The 26,919-nt window shown below is 45.4% G+C and overlaps 1 protein-coding gene across 13 annotated transcripts in view; it reads left to right on the top strand.

The window, feature by feature from the left end:
• DOCK9 (dedicator of cytokinesis 9) overlaps positions 1 to 26,919 on the top strand; it is a 319,963-nt gene that overhangs the window by 113,061 nt on the left and 179,983 nt on the right. For all 13 annotated transcript variants that reach the window (XM_054012624.1, XM_054012570.1, XM_054012629.1 and 10 more), the window contains exons 6-7: positions 2,018 to 2,113; positions 4,103 to 4,237. In XM_054012624.1, the coding sequence (XP_053868599.1) occupies positions 2,018 to 2,113; positions 4,103 to 4,237 (231 nt within the window). The remainder of the gene's footprint in view (positions 1 to 2,017; positions 2,114 to 4,102; positions 4,238 to 26,919) is intronic.

Genomic DNA, 26,919 nt, shown 5'->3' with positions numbered 1-26,919 from the left:
GTCTACACTGAAAAGTTAGGTCAACTCACCTAAGTTGCTCATGGGTGTGAAAAATCCACACCCCTGAGTATTGTAGTCAAACTGGTGTAGACAGTGCTAGGTTGATGGAAGAATTCTGAATCTCGGGGAGATAGATTACCTCTGCTGATTGGAGAATCCCTCCCATTGGCATATGTATTGTCTACACTGAAGTGCTACAGTGATGCAGCAACACTGCTGTATCATTTCACATGTAGACAGGCCCTTAGATACCCCTTCTCTTTTAATCTGTGTCAGAGAAAAGAGGGGAGCTTGTAGTTGGAAACAGTGTTCCCCAGCTGACTTACTGAAGTATTTATAATGTACTAGCACTGAGATACCTGAGTACTTTTCAAAGCAGTGGGCAGGGAATTGGCAGATTTTGAGTCGGGCTAGTGAATGTTAACATTTGATGGTAGGTCTCCTATGACCCAACAGGCTAAGGGTGACTGGGACTAGGGGCCTGACCAGGAGCAAGCAAGCTCTTCAGTGAGACAAGGAAAGAATTGAGGCCTACCCACAGAGAACAGTAGTTCTCTGGGGAACTGTTGAACTACCACAACCATAAAACCATGTTAACTGGCATTTATGAATTTTAAGATTTAATTGTGCAGCCCTCTGTGCATATTTTTGTGGCTCCTGGCACACATGTATAGGTTGCTGCTAGCCAGAATAAATATGCATATTAATGGAGCTTTTAAAAGAATAATTATTGTTCTATTTTAGTCTCTGGTACTAAACCATGTTAATTTGAAACGGTCCCCTGTAGATATACAAACTTTCATCCCATGCCCACTTGATAACTGGCTTACTACTTGATATCCAAATATGTTACAAAGAGTATTTTCCTCCTCTCTGTGCCTCTCTAGAGGGCTGAAACTACTCCTTCCAATCCCCATTCATTCATTCTTTTGTCCTACCAGAATGGGTTACCTCAACTCGATATGTGGTGCTACACTTGAAGACCATTCAAGCTTCAGCTAGCAGTGACTTATTTAACAGTGCTTCTTGTTTGGTGCTTGTTACATTTGTGCTCCTTAGAATGTTCTGTTTTAAAATTAATTTTTGGGTGAAATTCAAGCTTTTGGTTTTAAACCCAAAAGCCCTTGATAGCTTGGGTTCTGTTTATCTAAGGTACCTCATCTCTCGTGTTACACCGGGACAACTGACGTCATCTGAGACACTCAAGTTTGCAGTCCCTAAAGCTTTGTATATCTGAAGAATTTGCCAGGCATTCTCACATGCATCTTCCCTGGTTTGGGCTACTGTGAAAACAAATCAGGCCCATGCTTCTGTGGCTCCACAGGCTCCCGGTCTCCTTCTGGTATTAATTTAAGTCCTGGGTCTTCCAAGCAATTAATGGATCAAGCCCTATTTACATTTACAACTGTATTTTCATCCATGAATCCTTGAATCCTATGCTCCTCCGTCCTGGACTTCGATATGCATTGTTCCAAAGTGTGTGAAAGCTGGGGACAAATCATTTCTGGTGGAGGGGATGCACCTATGGCATGAATTTCCAGAGGAAATAAATGAATCCGTGGTTTGACCAGCTTTAGGAAATGCTGCAAAACCTTCTTCCTCTTTGACAAAATCTTTCCACCATAACAAGAATGACATTCCACAACACTGACATACACTCCCTTCTCCCAAAACAACAAATTAGACCTGAAACTAAAATTAAAAAAAAAAAATCCCTACCCAAGCAAAGTTTCTATACCCTGCAAATAGAAAACAATTGGAGGATTCATGAAATGCACTAAGGACTTAACTATTGCTAATGGATTTTATGTGAAAGGTGCTTAGGTAGAATGGTAATGGGCAATAGTATAAAATCCTAAAATAGAGTTTTGAAGATTGTTGTGATAATTGGGCTACAGATTTACCCTAATTGTAAATTCAATTGTAAAAAGTATATGAAAGTTCATAAAATGTTACGATAACCTATAACCACAACTGTTGATGGAAAGCAGTTTCAGTTTGTGCAATTTTGTTTTAGGATGCAGCATCTCTAGGATCTCAGAAGGGTGGGATAACTAAACAAGGATGGCTGTACAAAGGCAATATGAATAGTGCAATCAGTGTAACTATGAGGGTAAGTTTATTAACGTCCTGTGCCACACTAAAAGATGACTGTTTATTAGATATTTAATATTTCAGTATGATTCTTCTCTGAAAAGTAGATGTGTATACTTTGTTTTTGTTAAAAAGAACATAGGGTGAAGAAGCTTCTGCTTACCTTCTAAGTAGTAAAATATAAAATTAAGCAGAGAAGACTCCGGAAGCCATGCACTCTTAAAGTAGGTCTCCTAAGAAAGCAGGTGTCATTTTTACAGTCACTTTCAGATTAGAACTGCACCGAAAGGTGTAATTGTGATCAGAAAAGTGACCCACGTAATATGGAACCTTCTTATCCAGATCACCTCCCTATTGTGTGTTGAGTCTGTTTTGTTTGCTTTATTTTTAAAATTAAATTATTTCTACTTGCTTTTATTAGCACCACAGTACCGCCATACAGATATGGAGAGTTAACTAAGAACCGGTTATAAAATCTTACTGGTGTAATTGAGAGAAATGGATACTCAACTTGACTTTCTGATCCCATGCAGGACTGGCAGTTAACATAACTTGTGAAACATTTTATTTGTACAAAAACATTTTATTTGCGCACTTTACAGATCCATTGAGAGAAACCTGGAACTCCATGATGCACTTTCTATAGTAACTTCAGAGTATAACCTTAAAATCCATTGTCATTCATATTATTATTTATATAATATATGTGTTTAAGTGCTGGGGTTGATTTAAAAATATCTTTAAACTTACAACCAATAGCATGATACGATTCATAAATTGCTTCCTTCCATCCCTATTTTATCAGTATAATGAAACTTTCCCCTTTTGGAAAATTAATTGGACGTAATTCTATTGTAATGTTTATATTGGGTTAAACAGAAAAAAAGTTCTGTCTTTAAGCTATGTGTATTGATGGTGTATTACATAATTAAAGCAAGTACAGTAACTCCTCACTTAACATCTTCCCAGTTAACGTTGTTTTGCTATTAGGATGCTGACCTATTAGAGAACACACTCCTTTAAAGACCCGCAATGTTCCCTTATAACAGGGGTCGACAGCCTTCGGCACGCGGCCATCAGGGTAATCCACTGGCAGGCTGCGAGACATTTTGTTTACATTGACTGTCACCAGGCATGGCCCTGTGGCCCCTGGCTTCCCGCAGCTCCCATTGGCCAGGAACGGTGAACTGCGTCCAGTGGGAGCTGTGGGGGGTTGTGCCTGCGGACAGTCAACGTAAACAAAATGTCTCGTGGTCCACCAGTGGATTACCCTGATGGGCCACATGCCGAAGGTTGCCAACCCCTGCCTTACAACATTGTTTGGCTCCCCCTGCTCCGCCCTCCCGGTGCTCCTGGCAGGGACCGGGTCAGGGCGCGGGGGCTTGCCCCACTCTGCCCGCCAGGTGTTCCAGCTGGGGAGCGGGGTGAGGCATGCGAGGGCTTGCCCATTCCACCCACCGGGCGCTCCTGCGGGGGGTGGGATGGGGTGTGGGGGCTTACCCCATTCCACCCACCCAGGGCTTCTGCACTGGGGTGCAGATACTTGCCCTGTTCCGCCTGCCCAGAGCTCCTGCCGGGGAGTGGGGTGCTGGTATGGTGGCGTGCCCTGTTCTGCCCGCCCGGGACTCCCGCTGGGGAGCAGGTAGGAACCTTGCTCCCCAGTTGGAATGTCGGGTGGGTGGAACTGGGCAAGCCCCCACGCCCTCATCCTGCTCCCCTGCAGGAGCGTTGGGTGGGCGGAATGGGGCAAGCCCTCGCGCCCCCACCCCGCTACACCGCTGCCTCAACCAAGCTTCACAATCATCATTGGTGAGTACAGTATTAAATTGTTTGTTTAAAATTATTTTAAACTTATCCTGTGTATGTCTATATAATGTCTTTTGTCTGGTGAAAAAAATTTCCCTGGAACCTAGCGCCGCCTCCCACCACCCCATTTATATTAATTCTTATGGGGAAATATGAAATCAATAGTACTGCTGTTAACAATGCATTTTTTTTTTTAAACTAGTCGTTTAAGAGAAGATTTTTCCACTTAATCCAACTTGGTGATGGATCATATAATCTCAACTTCTACAAAGATGAGAAAATATCTAAAGAGCCAAAAGGATCGATATTTTTGGATTCTTGTATGGGGGTGGTTCAGGTAAATATAATTGCACAGTCTGTTTTTTACATATTGTGTGTGTGTGTGTGTGTGTGTGTGTGTGTAGATGATGAATTTATTAGACCAGAAATTTTCAAAATCTACATAATTATCCTGAGATACAATTATTAAACACATACTGCATACTTTTAAAATAGTCACATAAACAGGCAGGTACGCTACATATTAGGAAGAAAAGTAGTTAGATTTTGTAGGTCATGTTTTAAATTTTCAAAGTGGTTGTTTCTGAAAATGGACAAAGTCACTGATTTATGTGATGTGTTTATAAGAAACACATGGAGGCAAGCAGCAAGACAAATAAATGAAGAAAGCATGGAAAATTAATGAAAGCATAAAATTAAGTTCTGTTACATTTTGTGAAGTTACATGGGCTGTAAAATGTTTTGCATAGCTTCTTGTGTGGGATTTTAGTTGTGGGAGTTGCATCATATTCATAGCCACCCTTCCAGATGCTTTCACTTGACCTTTTTACTTTTTAAAAATAAAAGTTTGAAGCAAAAGATATAACTCTTTGGCCAAAAAGTTTTGCTAGTAGCAAGTGCCAGAGAATTGTTTTCATGGAGTTGTTATGTTTCAGTACAGCATGTATCTGTTTTGTTAGGCAGAGCAGACATGGAGACAACTGGGTTTTTAAGCTCTTAGCATTAATTACTGAATATGGACATAGTAACCTTAGTGGAAAGAATACCTCTATAAAATATTTTGTATATGTATTTCCTTTCTTCCTTGCATAAACTTGTATAGATGCTTAAAAAGTTCTACCCAAAATTACTTTCCAAATAGCACAAAAAATATTTGAATAAATTGATAATGTAAACTTGGCTGTAAAAGCCTTGTAGTTGTAACACAATTACTTAGGCATCAAGTTGATCAGATGTAGGGATTTACCAGTATTATCTTGGTTTAGAAAGTTAGTCCTGTCTAAACTTACTGAAACTGTAGATTGGTTCAAATTTAAATAGAACATGGCAGATAGACATCTCATCACGATGCCCTCTTATTGCTCTTTGCCATGTACCTCTTACTCACTCTTTCCCTAACTCTCTGTCACCCCTGACTAAGATGATGTTAAATTATAGCTCAGTTGTGCCAATGCTGGGCCTGAAGCACATACTGTCCCCCTAAACAAGTCTCTTTCACTGATTCTCATTATGGTACTGTGATATAGATGACCGGGTGCAGTCTAGAATATTCCATAATTCATAGCACGGTGGAGCACTAAGACTCAGTAGGAAGCAGCTGGCAGGGGAGGAGGCACATGGGCCCACTAGGAATGGATGGGCTTGAATTTTTCACCATGAAGGTATATTGTGCAGAGGGAAGTGGCAAAAAGCAGACACAATATAGGGGAGGGAAGGTTGTCCATCGAGTGACATGTTCATCCTCCCTCTCAGCCAAACTCTTTTATTCCTCACTCTTTGGCCCCAGTGACTTTTAAACTGAAATCTGAGTGCATTGTCCTGCCCCCCAGTTAGTGCGTGTGTGTGTGTAAAAAAAAAAAAAAAAAAAAAAAAAAAAAAAAAAAAACTCAACATCCTAATCTTTAGATTCCAAAGGACTGAAATAGATGAGAGCAGAGTTTTTCTTCCTGCTTTAGTCAAGATTGTTAGTATTTACCATGATAAAGTTTTTGACCATTAGCAACAACTAAAATAAAACTAAGCTGAAACTTGATCTGCAGCAAATTCCTCTCCTCTGCGTCTTCTCCCTCCTGAACTTTTCCAACAAAGGTCCTCACTGTGTTTTTTGTGAATGACTGAAGAGCCTCTACTTTTGCTCATTTTACAGTATCTTCCCTTGAAATCCTGTCTCAGGGTCTCATCTCTGTAGTTCAGGAGCCTTGGATAGGAGTTCCTTGTGGAGTGCTTACCCACTTTTGTCCAGAGGGTTACTCTCATATTCTTGCTGCCTTTATTCCCCCATTTCCCTGTTGCACCTAAGGTTGTGAGCCTGTAGACTCTTTTTATAAGTTATACTAGCATAAGGTGCGGGGGAGGACTTTTATAAACACTAAAAATCATAAACTCAGCAAAGACACTGGATATTATGGCTCATTATAACAATCTGCAACCCATTAACCCACCTTTAATCTATGACTGCAGAGGTGTTAACAGCCCACTTCACTTTGAGTGGTCTCTTGCAACATGTGTTAACTCTGTATACTTAACAGTGTGTTCCATCTTGTATTTAGCTGTGACACTCTGAATACTTTTCCTGGACTTGGAGCACTGTGTAAGCTTGAAGGCTTGTCTCTTTCGCCAACAGAAGTTGGTCCAATAAAAGATATTACCTCCTTTTACCTCTTACCACCTTGTCTCACAAACAAAATACTTAATTTAGTTTATTGCTGAGAGCTACCTTAATCATAAATTAGGAAATACAAAGTTAAGGATTAAAAGGATGCAAAGATGAGCACTCTGAAGTTAGGAAATGCCAGAATGAACATTGCCCATGCAACCTTAATTTCCCACCTTGTGTGTATGCATTCTGATATAGTTTTTAATTACACACAAGTGACTGTCTCTGAAAAGTTTGGTGTAAGTGGCTTGTCCAGCATCATGTAAGAACTCGATAGCATAAGCAGGGATAGAATCCAAGTCTCCAGAGCAGCATTTAAATGCCCTAATCATGAGGCTGTCCTTTCTCTTTCTGCAGTCTCCTGCCTCATTCACTACAAATCTTCCAGCTTCTGCAGCAAAAGAGGCAGGGGTCCTACAAACAACATACTCCTTCACTCCAAAGCTCCGATTGATCCTCAGAGTAGATCCATCCAGTATGCTGAATGAACCAGGGGTCTTGTGTGTATTTAAAAAAAAAAAAATCTTTAAATACACTATCATAATGCATACTTATAAGGGGGCTGAATTAAAGTTGGATGGGCAACATTCATTCTGGTATTTCTTAACAAGTGTTTCTTGTAACCTTTTAATTATTTCCTGATTTTTATGGCTTAGTTTATTAATAAAAGCAAACTTAATTAATGTTAAAATTTATTTGTGAATGTTCTTAGTTTTTAAATTGAAAATATTTTATAGATGTACTGTTTAAGGCACTTGCAAATTTTGTCTTCAATGTACGTTTTATCGTCATTGTCTTTGTGATGGTCCTTATTTTACCACTGTGTCATGTTGACCAATGTTTTGAAAGCAAACTATATTCATAAACAAAATGTTTTTACTGCAACTTCAGTTTTACTTCAACTTCTAAATAATATTTCTTTTAAATTATGTAACAAGACTGAAAGGGATTCATTTTTATAATTTCCCCCAGTTTGTAAGAAGCATATAAACAATATATATGAAAAGGAGGTGTAATTTTGTATCTTATTTTCATATAACCCTTTTTGAGGAAAGTAGCAAACAATTACCCTTTTAAAAGAAATCACGTAACTTACTACAGTACAAACTAAAGGAATACAGTGTGAGGTTCTGAAAACACAATATGCTTTCATGACAGTTCTCTGTGACCTTTCTTTGTAAGAATGTTAGTGTAGTCTGATGTAAATCAGTTATCACAGTTAGCTGTTGCCATGACAACCCTGGCCCTAGTGATACTTCCCAGAATGCCAGTGAACTGGAGTGAGTGTGTGACTGATAATCTGTGATGTCTCAGTATTGCTGCTCAGGAAGTGGCAGAGGACAGTAATTGTGCATTGTGTGTGTGGAGGGAGGGAGGGAGGCAAAATCAGGGTTTTCTGGTGTTCCAGTTTCCCCAAATTTCCTGAAAACAGCATTCAGACCAAATATACACTGGAGATGATGCCATACATAATTATAAGTGGCTGAAATCTGGAAATTCCCCCTGGCATGTTTACAAAAAAGGGTTCTGTAAAAAGGTGAAACAGAGGTACAGAATCTGTAAAATAAAAAGTTCTGACACAACTTTAACTATTGTCTTGCTACTGGGAGACTAAAATATATATTCACCTGTTTAAAATTTGCAATTTTGACTGATGCAAGTTTATAATCAATTAAATTGCACGAGACATCCATGCTAATTTGTCTTGGCACTTTGGATTTAAAGACCACTAATTTCTGCTCCAAACTAACAGTAAAATATCAAAAACATGAAATCTCTCATCAAAACCCACTTTTGCTGAGAAGCCAGGAAGAAATCAACCAATTAATAATAGCTCAGTTAAAAAGCAGTTTTGGGAGTTGGAGGAAAAAGCCTTTCATATTATTTTGAACCATGAGGTTGTGCACACAGTGACCCTGTGTAGATGCATGGTTTTATTACTATTAATCTTGTCTTGCCTCTCCTGTTGCCCACAATAATTTGCTGTATGCACTAGATGCATTTTAGTGTTTGTATTGCAGTATTGTGTAGAGGCCCAGTTGGGGAACATGACCTCAGTTCAATAGGAACTGTATGCTTGTATACTGAAAAGCCGGTCCATAACTCAAAGAACTTATCTATTAAGGCCCCAAATCCTGTAAAGATGCCTTTGCATGTTTAACTTAATGCACTGTGAGTAGTCCCATTGAAATTAATAGGAATACTCAGTGTGTAAAGTTAAGCACATGCCTGAGTCTTTGTAGCATAGGGGCACAAAGTACTAGTTTCAAATCAGGTACTCTTTGTAGCAGGGACTGGATCCTTCTGTGTGTTTGTACAGTGCTTTCCAGAATGGACCCCCAATCCTGAGTAGGGACTTTGGGATGCAACCAAAACACAAATTTTAAAAATTATGAGTTGTACACCCAACAAACTTAAAATCATAAATAAAGCAAACTTGGTTTTGATTAAGTTTGTAAGGAGCACATTTCAACTGTTTTATTGTATTAATGAGAAAAAGCTTGGTTAGCCCATGCTGCAATGTTTTTCAATTAACCGTATAAAAATGTTGAGAATAGAGATGAAATATTCGTTTAGTACATATATAATGTTGATAGGTGACGTGCAGCAAATGGACTGTAGGCCCATGTAATATATGCAGTTCAACCACTTAAATAAACATACAAATAATCTAAGTCAAATGAGTCAATTGTCTTTAGTCTCTTAGGTTAATGCCCTGCAAACTAAGGCCCAGGTTATTCCCTCTGATTAAAAACCACTGAGAGGTTTCTGAAATCTTTACAAAGATCCCCTCAGAGTTCCTCCCAAATTATTTCATTGTATGTCTCTTCCCCTCCCCTACCAATGCTTGTCACAAAACAGACCAAGAGCACATCCAGAAATGTGGCATATTCCAGGGCATCTTGCAGGAGGACAGGGGTCATTTGTAGGGAGGCGCTGTGTATTTTCACTGGCTCTGGACCCCAGTATCCTTCCCCCATCCTTGGTAAAGAGGGAGGAAGAAACTACTTATGTATTTTTATTCTCCTTCATTCATATCCTGGTGACCTGCACAGCTCAGGATAGGATAGGACTTGGCCTTAAACTGTGGTCATTGTCAAGAAAGTGACTTTTTAAAAAATGGTAGCATGTTAGTCAACAGAGCTGCTGCCTCTGTTTATCTGGAGTTGTATCTATTTACTTTCATAACAGAAATAAAGTTTTACTGTTAACTTTTTAGAGCCAGCACAGCTATGAGAAAGTTAAGTTAATTGTGTTTTGGCTCATATATTAACATAATTGTTAATTAAGCAGATTCTGCCATCAGTCACGCTTGTGCTGCATCTCTGAAGACTATAAGATTGGGTAGATGCATAGGCGTGCGCTGCACATTTCATTAGCATGTGCACCCAGGGAGTTTTATGTATTTATTTTTTTAAAAGGCAAACATCATAAAGGTTGGGGTGTGGGAGGGGGTGCGGTGTGCAGGGAGGGGCTCAGGGTAAGGAATTGGAGCAGAGGAGGGGTGCAGGGTTTGAGAGGGCTCAGGACAGGGAGTTGGAGTGCAGGAGGGGTACGGGGTGCGGCACGGGGCTCAGGGCAGGGAGTTGGTGGGCAGGGTGCAGGCAGGGGGCTGGGGTGCAGGAGTGTGGGGTGCAGGAGGGGGCTCAGGGCAGGGGGTTGGGGTGCAAGGTGCAGGCAGGGGGCTCAGGGCAGGGGGTTGAGGTGCAAGGTGCAGGCAGGGGGCTCAGGGCAGGGAGTTGGGGTGCAGGAGGGGTGCAAGGTGCAGGCAGGGGGCTCGGGGCAGGCTGTAGGAGGGGTTCTGGCTCTGGCCCAGCGCCACTTTCCTGCAGCGCCGCACTCCCTGCCTGCCTTGGCCCCATGCCGCACCGCTCACCACGTCCCTGCCCTGCCCTTGCCACGCCTCCAGGTACCTCCCCCGAAGCTCCCATTGGCAGCGGTTCCCCGTTCCCGGCCAATGGGAACTGTGGGGAGCGGTGCCTGGAGCAACTCACGGGGCACCAGGGATGTGATGCCGTCCGCTTCAGAGAGCGGCGCGGGGCCTGTGGCACTACGGGGGGCAAATCCCGCAGGCATTAGGGTGTGCCTGGGCACACCCGGTACACCCCGTACACACGCCTATGGGTAGATGCAACTGAAGGCACATGAGAATTTGGACTGCAAAATCTTAATTACTAACAGGAACGTATGACAAAAGACCAGAACTTGACTTTTAGGTACCACACTGATTTGAACTTGTAAAATAGAAGTCATAAAAGTCTGGATCTTGAAGTTAAGAAGATACAATTAAATTTGGGAGCCTATGTCACTATGCTTCAGTGGGTCACCGCTGAGAATACCAAATTCAGGACAGACCTCTGAGAAATCGATCAGACTCACCACAAACTGGTAGTTACTCTATCATTAGATTATACCAAGCCAGTAACAAAAATGAACTTCTGTCTCACCACACTGGTTAACAAGAAGCCAAAAATGCAGTCTCCTCAGGCATTCTAGCTCTTGGCACCCAGACACTAGACTGTGAGTCGTTACTGAAAACCTATTTTGTCAAATACAGGGTCCTTCTAATCCCAAGAAACCAATTCCATCAAATATAGGGTTCTTCCAATCCCACTTAGCCAGGTCAATATATAACTTAGATCTTCTTTTCTATATGGATTCCAGATGTGGGTGCATATGCACGCCATGTGCCAGAGCTGGAACTCCTCGTAGTAGTGTCTGTTGACAGCCATGTGCGACATGTGTCAGCCGTGTGATGCGTCCTAGGCTTTAAGAGTCTGTGGGGGTCGATGCCCCTCCAGTTCCCTCTTACTCCTGCATGGCTAGAATTAGAAGCACTGTTCCTCGGTGCTCTTAGCTTGCTAAGAGAGCCCTTGTCCATTCTTTCTGTAAATAGTATTTCTAGTTGTATATAGTTGGCTGACAGCTTTTAGTCATTTAGATCTCCCCTTTTGGACTTTTTTCCCCTTGCGGGGCATTCCCCCATCCTGGGGACTATGTCCCAGCAAACTGGCTTCAAAAGATGTTACGTGTCCGCGCTCCTTCTCTGAGAGTGACAAGCACCAATGCTGTCTCTATTGTCTTGGTGAAGCCCACTTGGCGCTAGCTGCTCCATCTGCTGGTCATTCGTACCTTAAACTCGGGAAGCTAGGGAACTTCTCCTCGTCAATTGCCTGGTGGAGGAGGCGCACTCGGATCTGGCACTGACATACCTGCCAGAGTGACGCCTGTCACTTGTTCCCTCTGATACTTATGGCCAAGCTCATGCTTCTGTGTGTGTGCTCCCCATAGCGCTCTAGGTCTCCGGCTGCCTTGAGGCTTCCATTTCCTTTGGATGAATCTTTTCTGCTCTGGCAGCATCTTGCTCTGCTCCAACTCTCACCACTGGTATCACCCGTGGCTGAACCTCTCCTGCTCCAGGACCGCCCTGTTCTGCTTCGTCTTGCACTGGTGGCACAAATGGCCTGGCTTCTGTCGGCCCCGTCCTCCAATTCTGAGTGGTCTTCTGAGCCGGAACCCACATTCTCCCCTGCAAGCTCTTATAGCCCGGACGCCCAGCACCAGCCCTTCCTGCCAGCGTGTGGCCCTTCCCCTGAGACATGGTTCCATTACCCCCATGGGGGGGTTGCCGATGCCCGGTGACCCATATGCCTGGCCACACTAGTGTGCTCGGTATCCTTACTGAGACAGCAGGGTACTGCCGCTGCCAGATCATCGTCTATCCCCTACTCGCACTGCTGCTCCTCTACAACAAACCCTAGGATGTTGCTGAACCACAAGTCCCTACCAGAGCCTCCTTGTCCCCGGACCAGCCTTACCCTCAATGCCTGCAAAGGCTGTCTCTGCACCACCCACACACACAGTGACCTCACTACTCTGCCTCTGCCACCTCCATCTTCCCACAACGTCCATCCAAGCAGTCCTTTTGCATCTTTCCTCGAGATCCGCACACCTCTCTCAGCCCCTTCCACAGCTACTCAGATGGTTTTGGGGGACTGTCTTGCCCTGTTTGCCCACCAATGGAGAAAGATCACCACTGATAGTTGTGTGCTGGATGTTTTTCACCAGGAGTACATGATAGGGTTCCTCTCCTTCCCTCTTCGTTGCCCGCCCCATGGGATCCTGGGGATCCTTCCATAGAAGGTGGGGCGGGGGGGGAGGGAGTGGCCACCGCCCCATTCAGGATCTCCGGTCATTGAACAAATTCATATGCAAGTTCTGCTTCTGGATGGTCACACTCCCCTTCATTATCCCATCCCTTCCCTATGGAGCCTGATTCCCAGCTCTTGTTATGAAGGATGCATATTTTCATGTAGACATCCACCCCACTCATCGTAAGTTCCTCCGCTTCGCAGTGGGACACTCCCTCTATCAGTTCTGGGTCCTCCCTTTTGGGATTGCCACCCCTTCCCGTGTCTTGATGAAGGTCTTCACGGTCGTTATAGCCTAAATGCGCCATCTAGGCCATTCCATATTCACTTAGCTGGATGACTGGTATCTCTCAACTGCCTCCTTGCCACTTATCCAGACCCTCTGGGTCCTTCTCACCAGCCTAGGGATCTGCATCAATGAGGACAAGTCGGTTATCGACCCTGCCCATACTCACCTTCATAGGGGTGCACCTGGACTCGGTCATGGCCCGTGCCTTTCTCCATTTGGATCAATTTTCCTCCCTCACCGTGCTCATTGTGCAACTACACCACCATTCATGTACACGCATCCGGCAGTTCCTCTCCCTTCTTGACCACATCGCAGTCTTTGCTTCGGTCATACCATGTATCCGCCTTCATATGTGCTGCCTCCAACTGTGGCTCTGGTAAGTCTACAACCTACAGTTGGACCACTGGGGCAACCCAGTCCTGATCCCTGCCTCTGTCCTGGCTTCCTCACCTGGTGGTGACAAGTATCAGAGGGGTAGCCATGTTAGTCTGTATCCACAAAAACAACGAGGAGTCCAGTGGCACCTTAAAGGATAACAGATTGATTTGGGCATAAGCTTTCATGGGTAAAAAAGCCTCTTCTTCAGATGCATGGAGTGAAAATTACACATACAGGCATAAATATACTGGCACGTGAAGAGAAGGGAGTTACCTTACAAGTGGAGAACCAGTGTTGACAAGGCCAATTCAGTCAGGGTGGATGAGGTCTCAATACCAAGAGAGGGAAAATTGCTTTTGTAGTGAGCCAGCCACTCCCAGTCCCTAGTCAAGCCTCGACCAGGGGTATTCTACCTGCTACCCAAGATCCATAATCCTGGAAATCCTAGATGCCCCATCGTCTCAGGCATTAGCACTCTTACAACAGGATTATCTGGCTATTTGAACTCTCTCTTCAGACCCTATGCTACCAGCACTCCTAGCTGTCTTCGAGACACTACCGACTTCCTGAGGAAACTACAATGCATTGGTGATCTTCCTAAAAACACCATCCTGGCCACGATGGATGTAGAAGCTCTTTACACCAATATTCCACACGAGGATGGACTACAAGCTGTCAGGAACAGTATCCCTGATGAGGCCACAGCACACCTGGTGGCTGAGCTTTGTGACTTTGTTCTCACCCACAACCATTTAAGATTTGGGGACAACTTACACCTTCAAGTCAGCGGCACTGCTACGGGTACCCGCATGGCCACACAGTATACCAACATTTTTATGGCTAACTTAAAACAACGCTTCCTTAGCTCTCATCTCCTAACGCCCCTACTCTACTTGCGCTACACTGATGACATCTTCATCATCTGGACCTATGGAAAAGAAGCCCTTGAGGAATTCCACCATGATTTCAATAATTTCCATTCCACTATCGACCTTAGCCTAGATCAACCCACACAAGCGGTCCATTTCCTGGACACTACTGTGCTAATAAGCGATGGTCACATAAATACCACCCTATACCAGAAACCTACTGACCGCTATACTTACCTACATGCCTCCAGCTTCCATCCAGGACACACCACACGATCCATTGTCTACAGCCAAGCTCTAAGATACAACCGCATTTGCTCCAAACCCTCAGACAGAGACAAGCACCTACAAGATCTCTATCAAGCATTCTTAAAATTACAGTACCCACCTGCGAAGTGAAAAAACAGATTGACAGAGCCAGACGAGTACCCAGAAGTCACCTCCTACAAGACAGGCCCAACAAAGAAAATAACAGAACACCACTAGCTGTCACCTTCAGCCCCCAACTAAAACCTCTCCAGCGCATCATCAAAGATCTACAACCTATCCTGGAAAACTATCCCTCATTCTCTCAGACCTTGGGAGGCAGGCCAGTCCTCGCTTACAGACAGCCCCCAAACCTGAAGCAAATACTCACCAGCAACTATACGCCACACCACAGAAACACTAACCCAGGAACCAATCCCTGTAACAAACCCCGTTGCCTACTCTGTCCCCACATCTGCTCTGGCAACACCATCATAGGACCCAACCACATGAGCCACACCATTAGGGGCTTATTCACCTGCACATCTACTAATGTGATACATGCCATCATGTGCCAACAATGCCTCTCTGCCATGTACATTGTCCAAACCGGACAGTCTCTATGCTAAAGAATAACTGGACACACATCAGACATCAGGAACGGTAACATACAAAGGCCAGTAGGAGAACACTTCAGTCTACCTGGACATTCAATAACAGATTTAAAAGTAGCCATCCTTCAACAAAAAATCATCAAAACAGACTGCAAAGAGAAACTGCAGAGCTACAATTCATTTGCAAACTTAACACTATTAATTTGGGCTTGAATAGGAACCGAGAGTGGCTGGCTCACTGCAAAGGCAATTTTCCCTCTCTTGGTACTGACACCTCCTCATCAATTATTGGGAGTGGACCACATCCACCCTGACTGAATTGGCCTTGTCAGCACTGGTTCTCCACTTGTAAGGTAACTCCCTTCTCTTCATGTGCCAGTATATTTATGCCTGTATGTGTAAATTTCACTCCATGTATCTGAAGAAGAGGCTTTTTTACCCACGAAAGCTTATGCCCAAATAAATCTGTTTAGTCTTTAAGGTGCCACCGGACTCCTCGTTGTTCACCTGGTGGTGTAACCCATCCAAGGTCCTGGCCGGCATCCCATTCATTCCCCACACCACTCTGACAATGGGTGTCTCACTCATGGGTGGGGTGCCCGTTTGGAGGGTCACACAACTCTGTGGGCCTCTGGTTGCCCAGGGAAGCACAAATGCATCTCAGAATCCTGGAACTACGGGCCACGCACCTTGCTTGCAGGGCTTTCCTGCCCCTCGTCAGATCCCACCATATTTAACTGCTGTTCAACAACATGATGGCGGTTGTATACATCAACAAGCAGAGTGGGGCCTGGTCCCCCTTCATCTGCATGGGGGCCATCCTTCTCTGGAACTGGTGCCTCAGGCACGGGGTAACCTCCAAGCTGTGCACTTCCCAGGCACCAGCAACTCTCTGGCAGACATGCTCAGCAGGTCCTTCCATGTGAATCATGAATGGGAGCTCCATGACCCCACGCTTCACTTGGTCTTTCACCAGTGGGGCGCACCGTGCATAGACCTTTTCAGAACAGCTTAGAAACACAAGCTTCCCCTCTTCTGCTCCAGAGGAGTCCTTGGACCAGGCTCCCAGGGTGATGACCACTGAACACTGCTACGCCTTCCCGCCCATTCCCCTGCTCCTGCAAGTCCTACGCAAGCTGTGGTGGAATCACATGACAGTAATTCTCATAGCTCCCTCCTGACCTCATCAGCATTGGTTCACCAATCTTCTCCATCTCTTTGTTTGCCCCGATTCGCCTTCCCTGCTTCCCGAATCTCTTCACACTAGTGTACGGCCACCTGCAGCACCCCAACCCTGGCCCACTCCACTCCACGTCCTGCTATTTGGATGGGGCTTGCATGTAGACAGGGCATGCTTCTCCCCCTGTGCACAACATCCTCATTCACAACAGATGGCAGTCGACTAGAGACTGCTACCAAGCTAAATGGCGACACTTCAGCACCTGGACACATTGCCACCTCTACCCTCTGGACTTTGTCTCCATTCCCATCCTCCTGGACTACCTCCTTCACCTTCGACAGTCGAGCCTCACCCACTCCTCCATCCACATCCACCTGGCAGCACTCAGTGCCTTCCTTCCCCCTATGGATGGGTTTTCTGTCTTCGCTCATCTGACTATTGCCCGCTTCCTTTGCGGCCTTCTCAACCCTCTCCCATACAAATGGAAGCCTACCCTCTTTTGGGGCCTAAATCTCATCCTCTCCACCCTCACTAAGCCACCATTTGAAGCCCTCGCAACCTGCTCTCTCACCCATCTCTCCATGAAGGTAATCTTATTGGTGGCGATCATGTCAGCACGACGGGTTAGTGAGCTGGCGGTCATGATGGCTGACCCACCCTTTACTGTCTTCCATAAGGACAAGGTTTCCCTGTGCCTTCACCCCAAATTTCTCCCCAAGGTGGCCTCCCTGTTCCACTTCAACCAGTGTATACACTCCCGGTCTTCTACCCTAAACCGAATACCTCTCCCAAGGCGCACACATTACGCTCTCTCGATGTCCATCAGGCACTGGCCTTTTATCTCCAGTGCACCCACGCCTTCCGTGCCTCTTCCTCCCATTGCAGAGCGCTGCCGGGGCCACGTCCCCTGCTCGCAACGCCTCCAAATGGATCTCCGATTGTATTGAGGAATGCTACATTCTCTCTCATGTTCCCCCCCTTTCCTCTGGGAGTCACGGCCCACTCCAGGAGAGCAAATACTTCCAGGTCAACCTTCCTTGTGGACATTCTATGGCAGGACATTTGTAGGGCGGCCATGTGGTCTTCCGTCAACTCCTTTTTTCACTGACTATACCATCGCCCCTGCAGCAGTTGGACGTGCTGTACTACAGACTGTGTGACTTCTTGTGAGCTCTTGTACCCATCTCCATGCTGAGTACTGCTTGCTACTCTCTCACATGTGGAATCCATATAGGGACTATCACTCGAAGAAGAGGTGGTTACTTACTGTAACTGGAGGTTCTTTGAGATGTGTGGTCCCTGTTTGGCTTCCCATACCTGTCCTCCATCCCCTCTCCTGCAAGCTCCATCGCTTGCTGGTAAGAGGGACCTGGAGCTGTGTTGACCCACACAGCCTCTTAAGCCTCGGAAGCACAATAGGCTGATGCACAATATAGTAGTGTCCATTGACCCACACATGTGAACAATTCCGGCTCTGGTGCATGGCACGCATGTACACCCACATTTGGAATCCAAATGGGGACCACATATCTTGAAGAACCTCCAGTTACAGTAAATAACCTCCTCTTACCCAATAACAATGCTGATGCCAAACCTTTAGTAACTTAAAACTAAAGGTTTATTAATGAAAGAAAAGTTATTAATGGTTAATCATTATCATACTGTAGCAAAGCGAAGACTCACCGGTGCGGCACCTCTTGCTGGTTGTCCTGGGAATTAGCTCGATTCCAGCCCGGAGTGTTTTCTGCAGGCTGGTGGCTCACCTGTCTCTGGCCTCCATGTCCCTCCCAGGGTGCCCCTTTACCTCGGGGTTCTGCCCCCAGCAGTAACCCACAGTCTGGGTCTCCCCTCCCAGGGGAACCCCCAACCCTCTCACCCATCTTGCCTCAGTGGCTACTGCCAGTCGTCATCTAGCCCCCACTCACTGGGGCAAACTGCAGTCTGTCATGGCCACTCATCATTGGCAAGGAGGTTGGACCAGCTCCCTCTGCCTACCTCTGGGCTGCACTTCCCAGCCCCAGTACCTGCATAGGCCTTTACCAAGGCCTCAGCCTGGGGAATTGCCAGGCTGGAGCTCCCCAGCTCCTCTGGCCTTTCCCCAGCCCTGCTCTACTCCAGCTACCCTTTTCTCCCAGGCAGCCAGGTCCTCTCTCTCCACAGCTAGAGAGACACTGACCCAGCTCCTCCTTGAGCCCTTATAATAGGGCCAGATGTGGCCTGATTGGGGAAGCAGCCACAGCTGGGGCCATGCCCCAATCAGCCTAGCCTTTTCTCTCAGGAGCAGGGTAACTGCCCCACTACACATACATAAAAATGTATAAATCACATACATACAAGTGATTTTTTCAGTGTTCATAGATCAGGATCATAGCAGTGATGTAAGAAACTGCTAGCTTGCAAAAGCCTCTCTGGAAATTACCCAAGCATATTGCAGGGTCATCTTTCCTTGTTCAAAGCTTCCTTGTTAGAAATCTAGCCCAGAGACATGAAGCAGGAAATGAAGACCAAATGGAGATATCCTGGGATCCTTTATATACTCTGCCATGTGCCTGGAACTTTACTGACCCAAACAAAGCTCACAGCCTCTGTTTGTGGAAAGTTACTGGCCCAAGATGGAGTCCAGGGTCACATGAGCATATTACATGCCCTTGCATGCTTTGATGACATGGGGCAGCCATTGCCCATATTCTTTCAGAGGCGTCCACAGGAAGGCTTACTGGGCAGGATGAGTTTCTTTGGCCCATTGTTAGAGTGAAGTGTCCTTAGTGGGCCATCAATACATAGCTATCTGGCCTTAATGTAACTTCTGCCTGGGGTTTTAAGCTTTCGTGAGTGAATACCCACTTCATCAAACGCATGCTTATGCTCCAGTACTTCTGTTAGTCTTAAAGGTGCCACAGGACACTCTGTTGCTTTTTACAGATCCAGACTAACACGGCTACCCCTCTGATGCTTGATACATGGGGGTTGTAACCCAGGAATACAACACATGAATATTGGCCATAGACTTGTATCTTATACATAACTTCAGATACAAAGATGATACATGCATATAAACAGGATAATGGTACTTAGCAACTTGTAACTTTTCCATTGACACCTTATATGACATACTTCATACAAGATTTGTTGCAATTGTATAACAGTGGTAGCAACAATGATAAAAATGGTCATATTAAATCATACAGAATCATACCTTATCATGCCATTTTAGTGTAACTTTAGAAATTAACTATTGGAAGTCAGAATATATATTCAGTAATGATTCTGAATAAATGACCAAACAGTTTGACTTTTGATGCAACATTTCAGTTCTTGAATAGTAATACAGGATATTTCATTGTGCCTTGTCAACTATAATCAGGGTCCCGTGTAATCTGTGCTTCAGTGCCCACAAAATTTGTTGCAGAATTGAGTTTCAGAATTTACCCTTTCATTAAAAAAAGGGTTATTGGCCTAACTGTTGTAAAGAAAACTTGAAAATATTAAGAAGGTAGACCAATGCAGTGCTATCTTCCTGACAATAGACAGCTGTTTTTTTTAGATGGCCTGAGACCATATATACAAGGATTGTGAACTGTCCCATTTATCTCAGTGATTAAAATAGTAACCTTTAAGTTTCACAATTTACACTCATTATCTATTTAATTGCTGATCACATTTGGCAGAAAAAAATTACCCCAAAAGCCCAACCTGCCTCTACCTTCCCATTCCTACTGAAAAATACAATTCTTCTTCCTTGATTAGTGTTCCTATGGGTGCTCAACATCAGGATGTGCATATGCTCTGTACTCTTGATCAGAATGTGACTCACAACTGTGCACCTATCTCAGGGCAGACTGTCAGAAAACAAGGACAGACACCCCAAACTGGTGGTATATTCTATTGTTAGATTTCACCAAGCCAGTAACAAATATGAATCCTAAATCACTATACCAGTTTTACCATGGAATCACAGATACTCCACTTAGACTCTCCCGCCTATTTTGCCACCCAGACAAATTGAACTTTGTGATAAAAGGTTATATAACCCCCAAATCACACCACATCAGGTTTCTCCCAATCCCCAATTTCCATACCTGGTCAATTGGCTCCTGAAGGGTGGCTAATTTCTCAAGGTACAGATAACAACTACCAAGGACCCATCCTTGTTTGACTCCTTAGGCTTCTGGCTCAACGCAGAAAAATCTGTACCCACACCCACTCAACAGCTAGACGTCATCGGGACCACTCTGGACTCCTCCATTGCTGGAGAATACTTGCCCATGGTAGGTTTGCCAAATGTCCAGCCTCATTTCAGCAATACACCAGAGCCTGCAAACCACAGCATGGGCTTGTCTGCAATTCCTGGGCCATATGGCAGCCCCTACATTTGTGACACCCTTAGCGAGACTACACTTCTGATGTCTTCAAGCCTGACTAAAAACTATCTACACCCTCAACAAGCACATTGTATCCAAGCAGGTGTTGATATTTCATTGGGGCTTCGATACTCTAAATTGATGGGAAGATCCACAAAAAGTATACATGGGAGTTCCATTCTTGGAGCCTCCTCCCACGAGGATCATTACTGTAGATGTCTCCCTGCTAGGCTGAGATGTGACTTTCACAGCTCAGAGCAAATGGACCCCCCAGGAGGCAGCCTTCCATATCAACATATTCGAACTCAGAGCAGTTTGTTTACCAGCTCTTCCTACCCCACATTAGGGGCAATCCAATCCAAATAATGATGGAACAGAGCAACAATGTACTATATCAATCAACAAGGAGGAGTAAGATCATACTTCTAATGTTCCAATTCCGTATCACACTTCATACAGATTTCAGTGGTTTACCTATCAGGACTGGAGGACGCTGTGGCGGATTCTTTCTACAGGCATTTACGCTTCAACAACAAGTGAGAGCTCAACAGTACAGTAGTCTGAAGGATATGTCTTGTCTGGAGTCATCCCGAGATAAATCTCTTCACAATACCATTTGATATGAAGTGCAGATGTTTCAGTTTGAGGGGAGGGCATGGCAGCAACTCAACAGGAGATGCTCTAGTGATCCCTTGAGCTTGCATATTACTATACTCTTATCATCTGATGCCATTACAGCTCAAAGTCTTGAACAAGTTGAAACAGGAGAAATTTGTAGCCATCCTCATATCACCATCATGGCCAAGTCCGGTATGGTACCTAGCTGGTTTGCATATCTCAGCAACCACCTCTTTGCCTTTCCCTGACAGCAGATCTCCTCACTAAGGACGGAGTCAAGTTCCATCACTCACCTCATCATCTCGACGTTTCACCTCAAGGCCAGGCTACTAAATGCCTCCCTAGTATAGAACAAGACTGCTCTACAGAGATACATTCAAAACTGCTCAATAATAGGGAATTCACTAAGAGGAAAACTTACCTACAGAAGTGGAAACATTTTCAAGTTTGGTGCAGCCACCCATGTTTACCTGCTCTCAGGTCTTGTCTGGCTTACATTTTTGATTACCTGCTAAATTTAAGAAGCACAGGATTATCACTGATTTTAATTAAGGTTCACCTGGTTACCATCACAGCTTCCCCCTCTACCCCACCATCTAGCGGTTTTCAGTCTTTACTCACTTGACCACTGCAAGGTTTATTAAGGGTCTGTTCATACTTTCTCCTCCTGTCAAGGAACCTACTCCACCATGGGACCTCAACATAGTTCTTAATAAGCTGAGGTAACTCCTGTTGAATTTACAGAGAGATGTTTCCTCCTTCATTTGCCCCTCAAGACATCCTTCTTCACAGCCATTGCCTCAGTCAGGAAGGTATGGGGAACTAGGATTCCTGATGGCTGACCCCACCATACATTTCAGAGTAGCAGCCGTGTTAGTCTGTATCCGCAAAAAGAACAGGAGTACTTGTGGCACCTTAGAGACTAACAAATTTATTAGAGCATAAGCTTTTGTGGACTACAGCCCACTTCTTCGGATACACCATACATTGTTTTCTGTTGGATACAATATGACATTACAGCTGCACCCTCACTTACTTAGTTTCTTCGGAGTTCCACATTAATCAGGAGATTCACCTACTGGTATATTATCCCAAGTCTCACTCTTCAAGAGGAGCTGTGAGCTTCCATAGAGTGAATGTAAGAAGAGGTCTCATATTTTACTTTAATAGAGGTAAGCCCTTTAGGATTTACCTGTTGCTTTTCATCTTGATAGCAGAATGAAAGAAAGGACACTCTATCTCAACCCAAAGACTGTCTAAGTGGGTTTTGGGATGCAGCTTAACATGTTATTAAGCTTCCATTAGGCTCAATATAACTCTGTGACCTAACTGAAAAACCCACCTATCTCTGTCATCTGCTGAGCAGCCACCTGGTCTTCAGTGCACATATTTTCCTAGCACTACACTCTTGTGTCTGTTTCCAGAACTGGTGCTGTTCTATGGTCTGTACCAGATTGGTTTCATTGGCGCTCTCCTCCATAATTGAGGTACTGCTCATGAATCTCCTGAAGTGGTGCCCCATAGGGACGCTACTTGAAGAAGAATAGGTGGTTCTTTGAGTAGATGCAGACGGGTGTTCCACTTAGATGTGTGCATGCCCAGTGTGCCAGAACTGGAGATTTTTGTCTAGTAGTACCCGTAGAGGGGTGACGCTCGTGGCTGTGGCCCTTCCCTGGCTATATGAGGTGGCACCGCCCTGACTCCCCTCAGTTTCTTCTCACTGCACATGGCTGGAGTCAGAGCTGTGTTTGTAGTGTGATTGTAGTCTCACAGCCTCACATTTAGTCTTAGCCTAGTTTATAGTATTTAGTAAGTTAGAATTAGATAATATTAGTTGATAGTGTTCCCCAGTGATATTCTCACCAGGGTTTAAACACTGTCCTTCATGTGGAATGGTAGTTCCCAACAGCAACTCCCGCAAGTGGTGCTTGCTTTGTTTCAGCGAGGCCCGCCTTAAAGAGCACTGTTAAATTTGTAAATCGTTTAAAAAGCAGACTCAGGTGGCACAGGACCTTCACCACAAGCAGCACTTGCTGCGGTGTACTGAGGCAAACCTTGGGCTGAAGATCGCCTTTGGGTTTGGACGCTCCTGCTGCCTCTTGTTCCAGGGCAAGCACTTCATCAAAGAGGCGGGGGAGCCATTCTCCATGATCGGCGCCAAAGAAGAGGTCTCATAAGACCAATTGGGATCGCTCCAGGTCATGAGGCGACTCCTCTCCCCCAGGAAAAGTGCGGACCAGCACAAGTCTGGTTCTGGCGTGTGGGATGGCCTGGATACCTCTGACTCTTTCTTGGTACCAAATGGGAAGGGCAGAAACCCCATACTGTTGACACCAGGTCCAGCCTCTGGGCATCCATTGAGTCCAGTACCAATGTGGGAGATGCTGAGTACAGACTGTGTCCATGTCGTCGGTGTACCAGGCATCTGCAGACTTCCTCTGCCTTTAAGTCCTCATCGTTGGTCCAGCACTTTCCCAGGCCTGCACCTATGCTCCACCCCACCCCAATGGAGTGAGCCGCTGAACCTTTGTGTCTGTCGGCACCACATTTAGATACTCCCTTTCCCCTAGTGAAGATGGAGCTGGTACTGGAATCAGTGCGGGGGACCTCAGCACTGGGACTCTCTTCGGGCTGCTGCATTCGATGGCGCAATTGCTCCCATGGCAGCTCACCAGTTTCGACATCAACACGTTTGGGCGCTCTGGTACCACTATTTGTGATGGGACTGATGCTTCCCATGGCACAGGCATGCTCAATACTGACATTCTGCTTTCATTGGGGGTGCCGATTCCCTCTTTGTTCTGGCTGATGGATTAATCAGACCACCTATTGGCTCCGTCAGGTGTTGCGCCGCCCATGTCACCGAGATCCTAGGGTTCTGATTCTGAGTTGGAGTTGTCATCTTCCCGCTCCACATCACCGGATGAGCTTTGGGGGCCGCAAATGGACCAGTGTGGCTCCCAAGGTTGGTGTGTGCCCTCTGACCAGGATGGAGGTACCTGGCCCAACCCCTATTGGCCACCAATGCCATACCTATAAGAGTGGCCTTGGACACAGTGGGACACTTGTTGTTGGTGGAGATCCTGCTTTTGGTCTTGTTTGAAGTTGAAGTCACCTGCTCAGTCAATAGTGGTGGCTTCGGATCGAGCACAAGCCCAGGCGGTCTTCCTCCCCGCAGAGCCGATGTTGTCCTCACTCCAGGGGACTTCTTTGCGGGAGCGAGAGCTGGTTTTGGCTCAGCTGAGACCTTCGTTCTCATCACCGGCTGATACCGTGCCTGGTTCATCCTCCTCTTTTATTCCAGGGGACTTTAAGGCATATCAAGACCTTTTACGCTGCATAGGTGCATCCCTGGGCATCCAAGCAGAGTTCCTCCAAGAGAACACTCCCAAACTGGTGGATGTTTTATAGCTTGCCATTCCTGGGAGAGTGGCCCTTCTGATCAATGATGCACTCTTTGAGCTGGTGAGAGCCCTGTGAAGTACGCTGGCCTCAGTACCGATGGATGCAAAATGCCTGGAAAAGCGCTACTTTGTTCCCATGCAGGGATTTGAGGGGTGCTTTTCCGACCTGCCCCCGAATTCTCTGGTCATAACGGTGGTAAACAACAGGGCCCAGCAGGGAAGTTTCAAGTATACCCCCAAGGACAGAAACTCCAAGCAGGTGGATCTTCTAGGCAGGAAGAGCTATACCTCATTGTCCTTACAGATGATGATCGCAAATCAACAGGCTTTGCTGATCAAGTATGATTTTCTTAATTGGTCAGTATGGCTCAATTCAAGGACAGTTGCCCAAGACATTGCTTGAGAAGTTCCAGGAGTTTGTTGAAGAAGGCTGCTTGATGGCCAAAATGTCTTTGCACTCTGCCCTTGATGTTGTGGACACCTCAGCCAGGTTTATGCCGTGGCAATAACCGTGAGGAGGGCTTCCTGGTTGCAAAACATCTGGGATCATTCTGGATGTCCAGTAATTCATTGAAGACTTGCCCTTTGATAGCTGAGTCTTGTTCTTGGACAAGACTGATGACACTTTGCATTCCTTCAAGATTTCCAGGGCTACCTTGAGGTCCTTGGGAGTGTACCCTACAAAGAGGGATAGATTCCACAAGAGGAAGCAGTTGGGCTCAAGCTGAGGACTCCACATGCCCTTCCTTGGCACAGGGCAAGCACCCATTTTGACTCCTCTGTCCAGAGCACTGGTCCAGTCGTTCCCCCACCCCTTTGGGGATAGCCTGGCTTGCTTTTACAATGCTTGGGACTCGATTATCTCCAACAGCTGGGTCTTAGACACTGTCAGATTGGGCTGAGCATTACAGTTCCTCTCCATGCCCCCTTCCCCACCTCCTTCCCCATGGGACACCTCTCATCAGACACTGCTCATCAAGCAGATCAGCTCCCCAGAAAACAAGGATATCTAGGACACAGGTGTGGGCCTCTGGACATTGCTGTCAAAATTCTTCGATCAAGAGTGCATGGGTGCGCACACATCCTGAAGTGGACCACCCATAGGGACACTGCTTAAAGGAGGAGGAGAAATCACTTACCTTGTACAGTGAATAACATTACCTCTCCTTACTTTTTCTGCTGCCAAAACCCCTAGCTTCTCTTTCTAAGAACTCTATCTTTATGTGATCGGAATAAAGATCTGTGGCATATATTGAAAATGCGAGGACACTGAATTTAATATAAAAATATAAAACAAGGCTACTGTAGTAATTGTATTACTTATAGTCATACTAATTAAATGTAAATTTTTAATTAAAATTAAGCAACCACAGAATTTCCAATTGGCTGCACCAGAGAATCCACGGCTGTTTTTGTAGAATTCAGGTGAAGCTGGCCACGGAGTATATGAAGTCTTGATTATAATTACAGAACATGGTGACTGTGTTGATTGGGGAAGTGAGGAAGCAGGACTAATTCCATAACACATTGCTTATGGAAAAGTACAGCCAAAGGAGGGCACTCAAAAAGTAGACTTACGACTGTAACAGATCACTCCTGTTGGTCTTTACTTGCCTGTGTGTCAAGGGCTCTCATACCTAAAATGTTAGCGACGTGGTTTCATGCTTCTGAACTTTGATCTAAGGACACTCATACAGGTGGGAACTTTTACTATAAGAATTTTATTACTGAAGACACTCCCGCAATTTAAATAAATACCTGTAGACTGAGATTTTTAGTGCTACCTATTTGCACATTGTATTTGCTTTTAGTTTGTAATCGCCAGTAGGGCGATGGTAGGAAACAAAAGCGTAGGTAAATTAAGTTGCTTTCAGTGTTTAGACCAGTGGTGGGCAACCTGCCGCCCGCAAGCCACCCGCGGCCCGTCAGGATAATCCGCTAGCGGTCCGCCTGACAGTTTGTTTACATTTGCACGGCCGCCCGCAGCTCCCAGTAGCCGCAGTTTGCCGTTCCTGGCCAATGGGAGCTGCGTAAGCAGCAGGGACGTGTTGGCCGCTGCTTCCCACAGCTCCCATTGACCAGGAACAGCGAACTGCAGCCACTGGGAGCTGCAGGCGGCCGTGCAAATATAAACAAACTGTCAGGCGGCCCGCTAGTGGATTATCCTGACGGGCCACGAGTGGCTTGCGGGCGGCAGGTTGCCCACCACTGGTTTAGACTGTCACTATACTATAAAAATCTTTCCAAAGATG

Source organism: Malaclemys terrapin, chromosome 1 (assembly GCF_027887155.1).
Source record: "Malaclemys terrapin pileata isolate rMalTer1 chromosome 1, rMalTer1.hap1, whole genome shotgun sequence".
Taxonomy (NCBI): Eukaryota; Metazoa; Chordata; order Testudines; family Emydidae; genus Malaclemys; species Malaclemys terrapin.
This window is presented reverse-complemented; position numbering and strand designations above follow the sequence as displayed.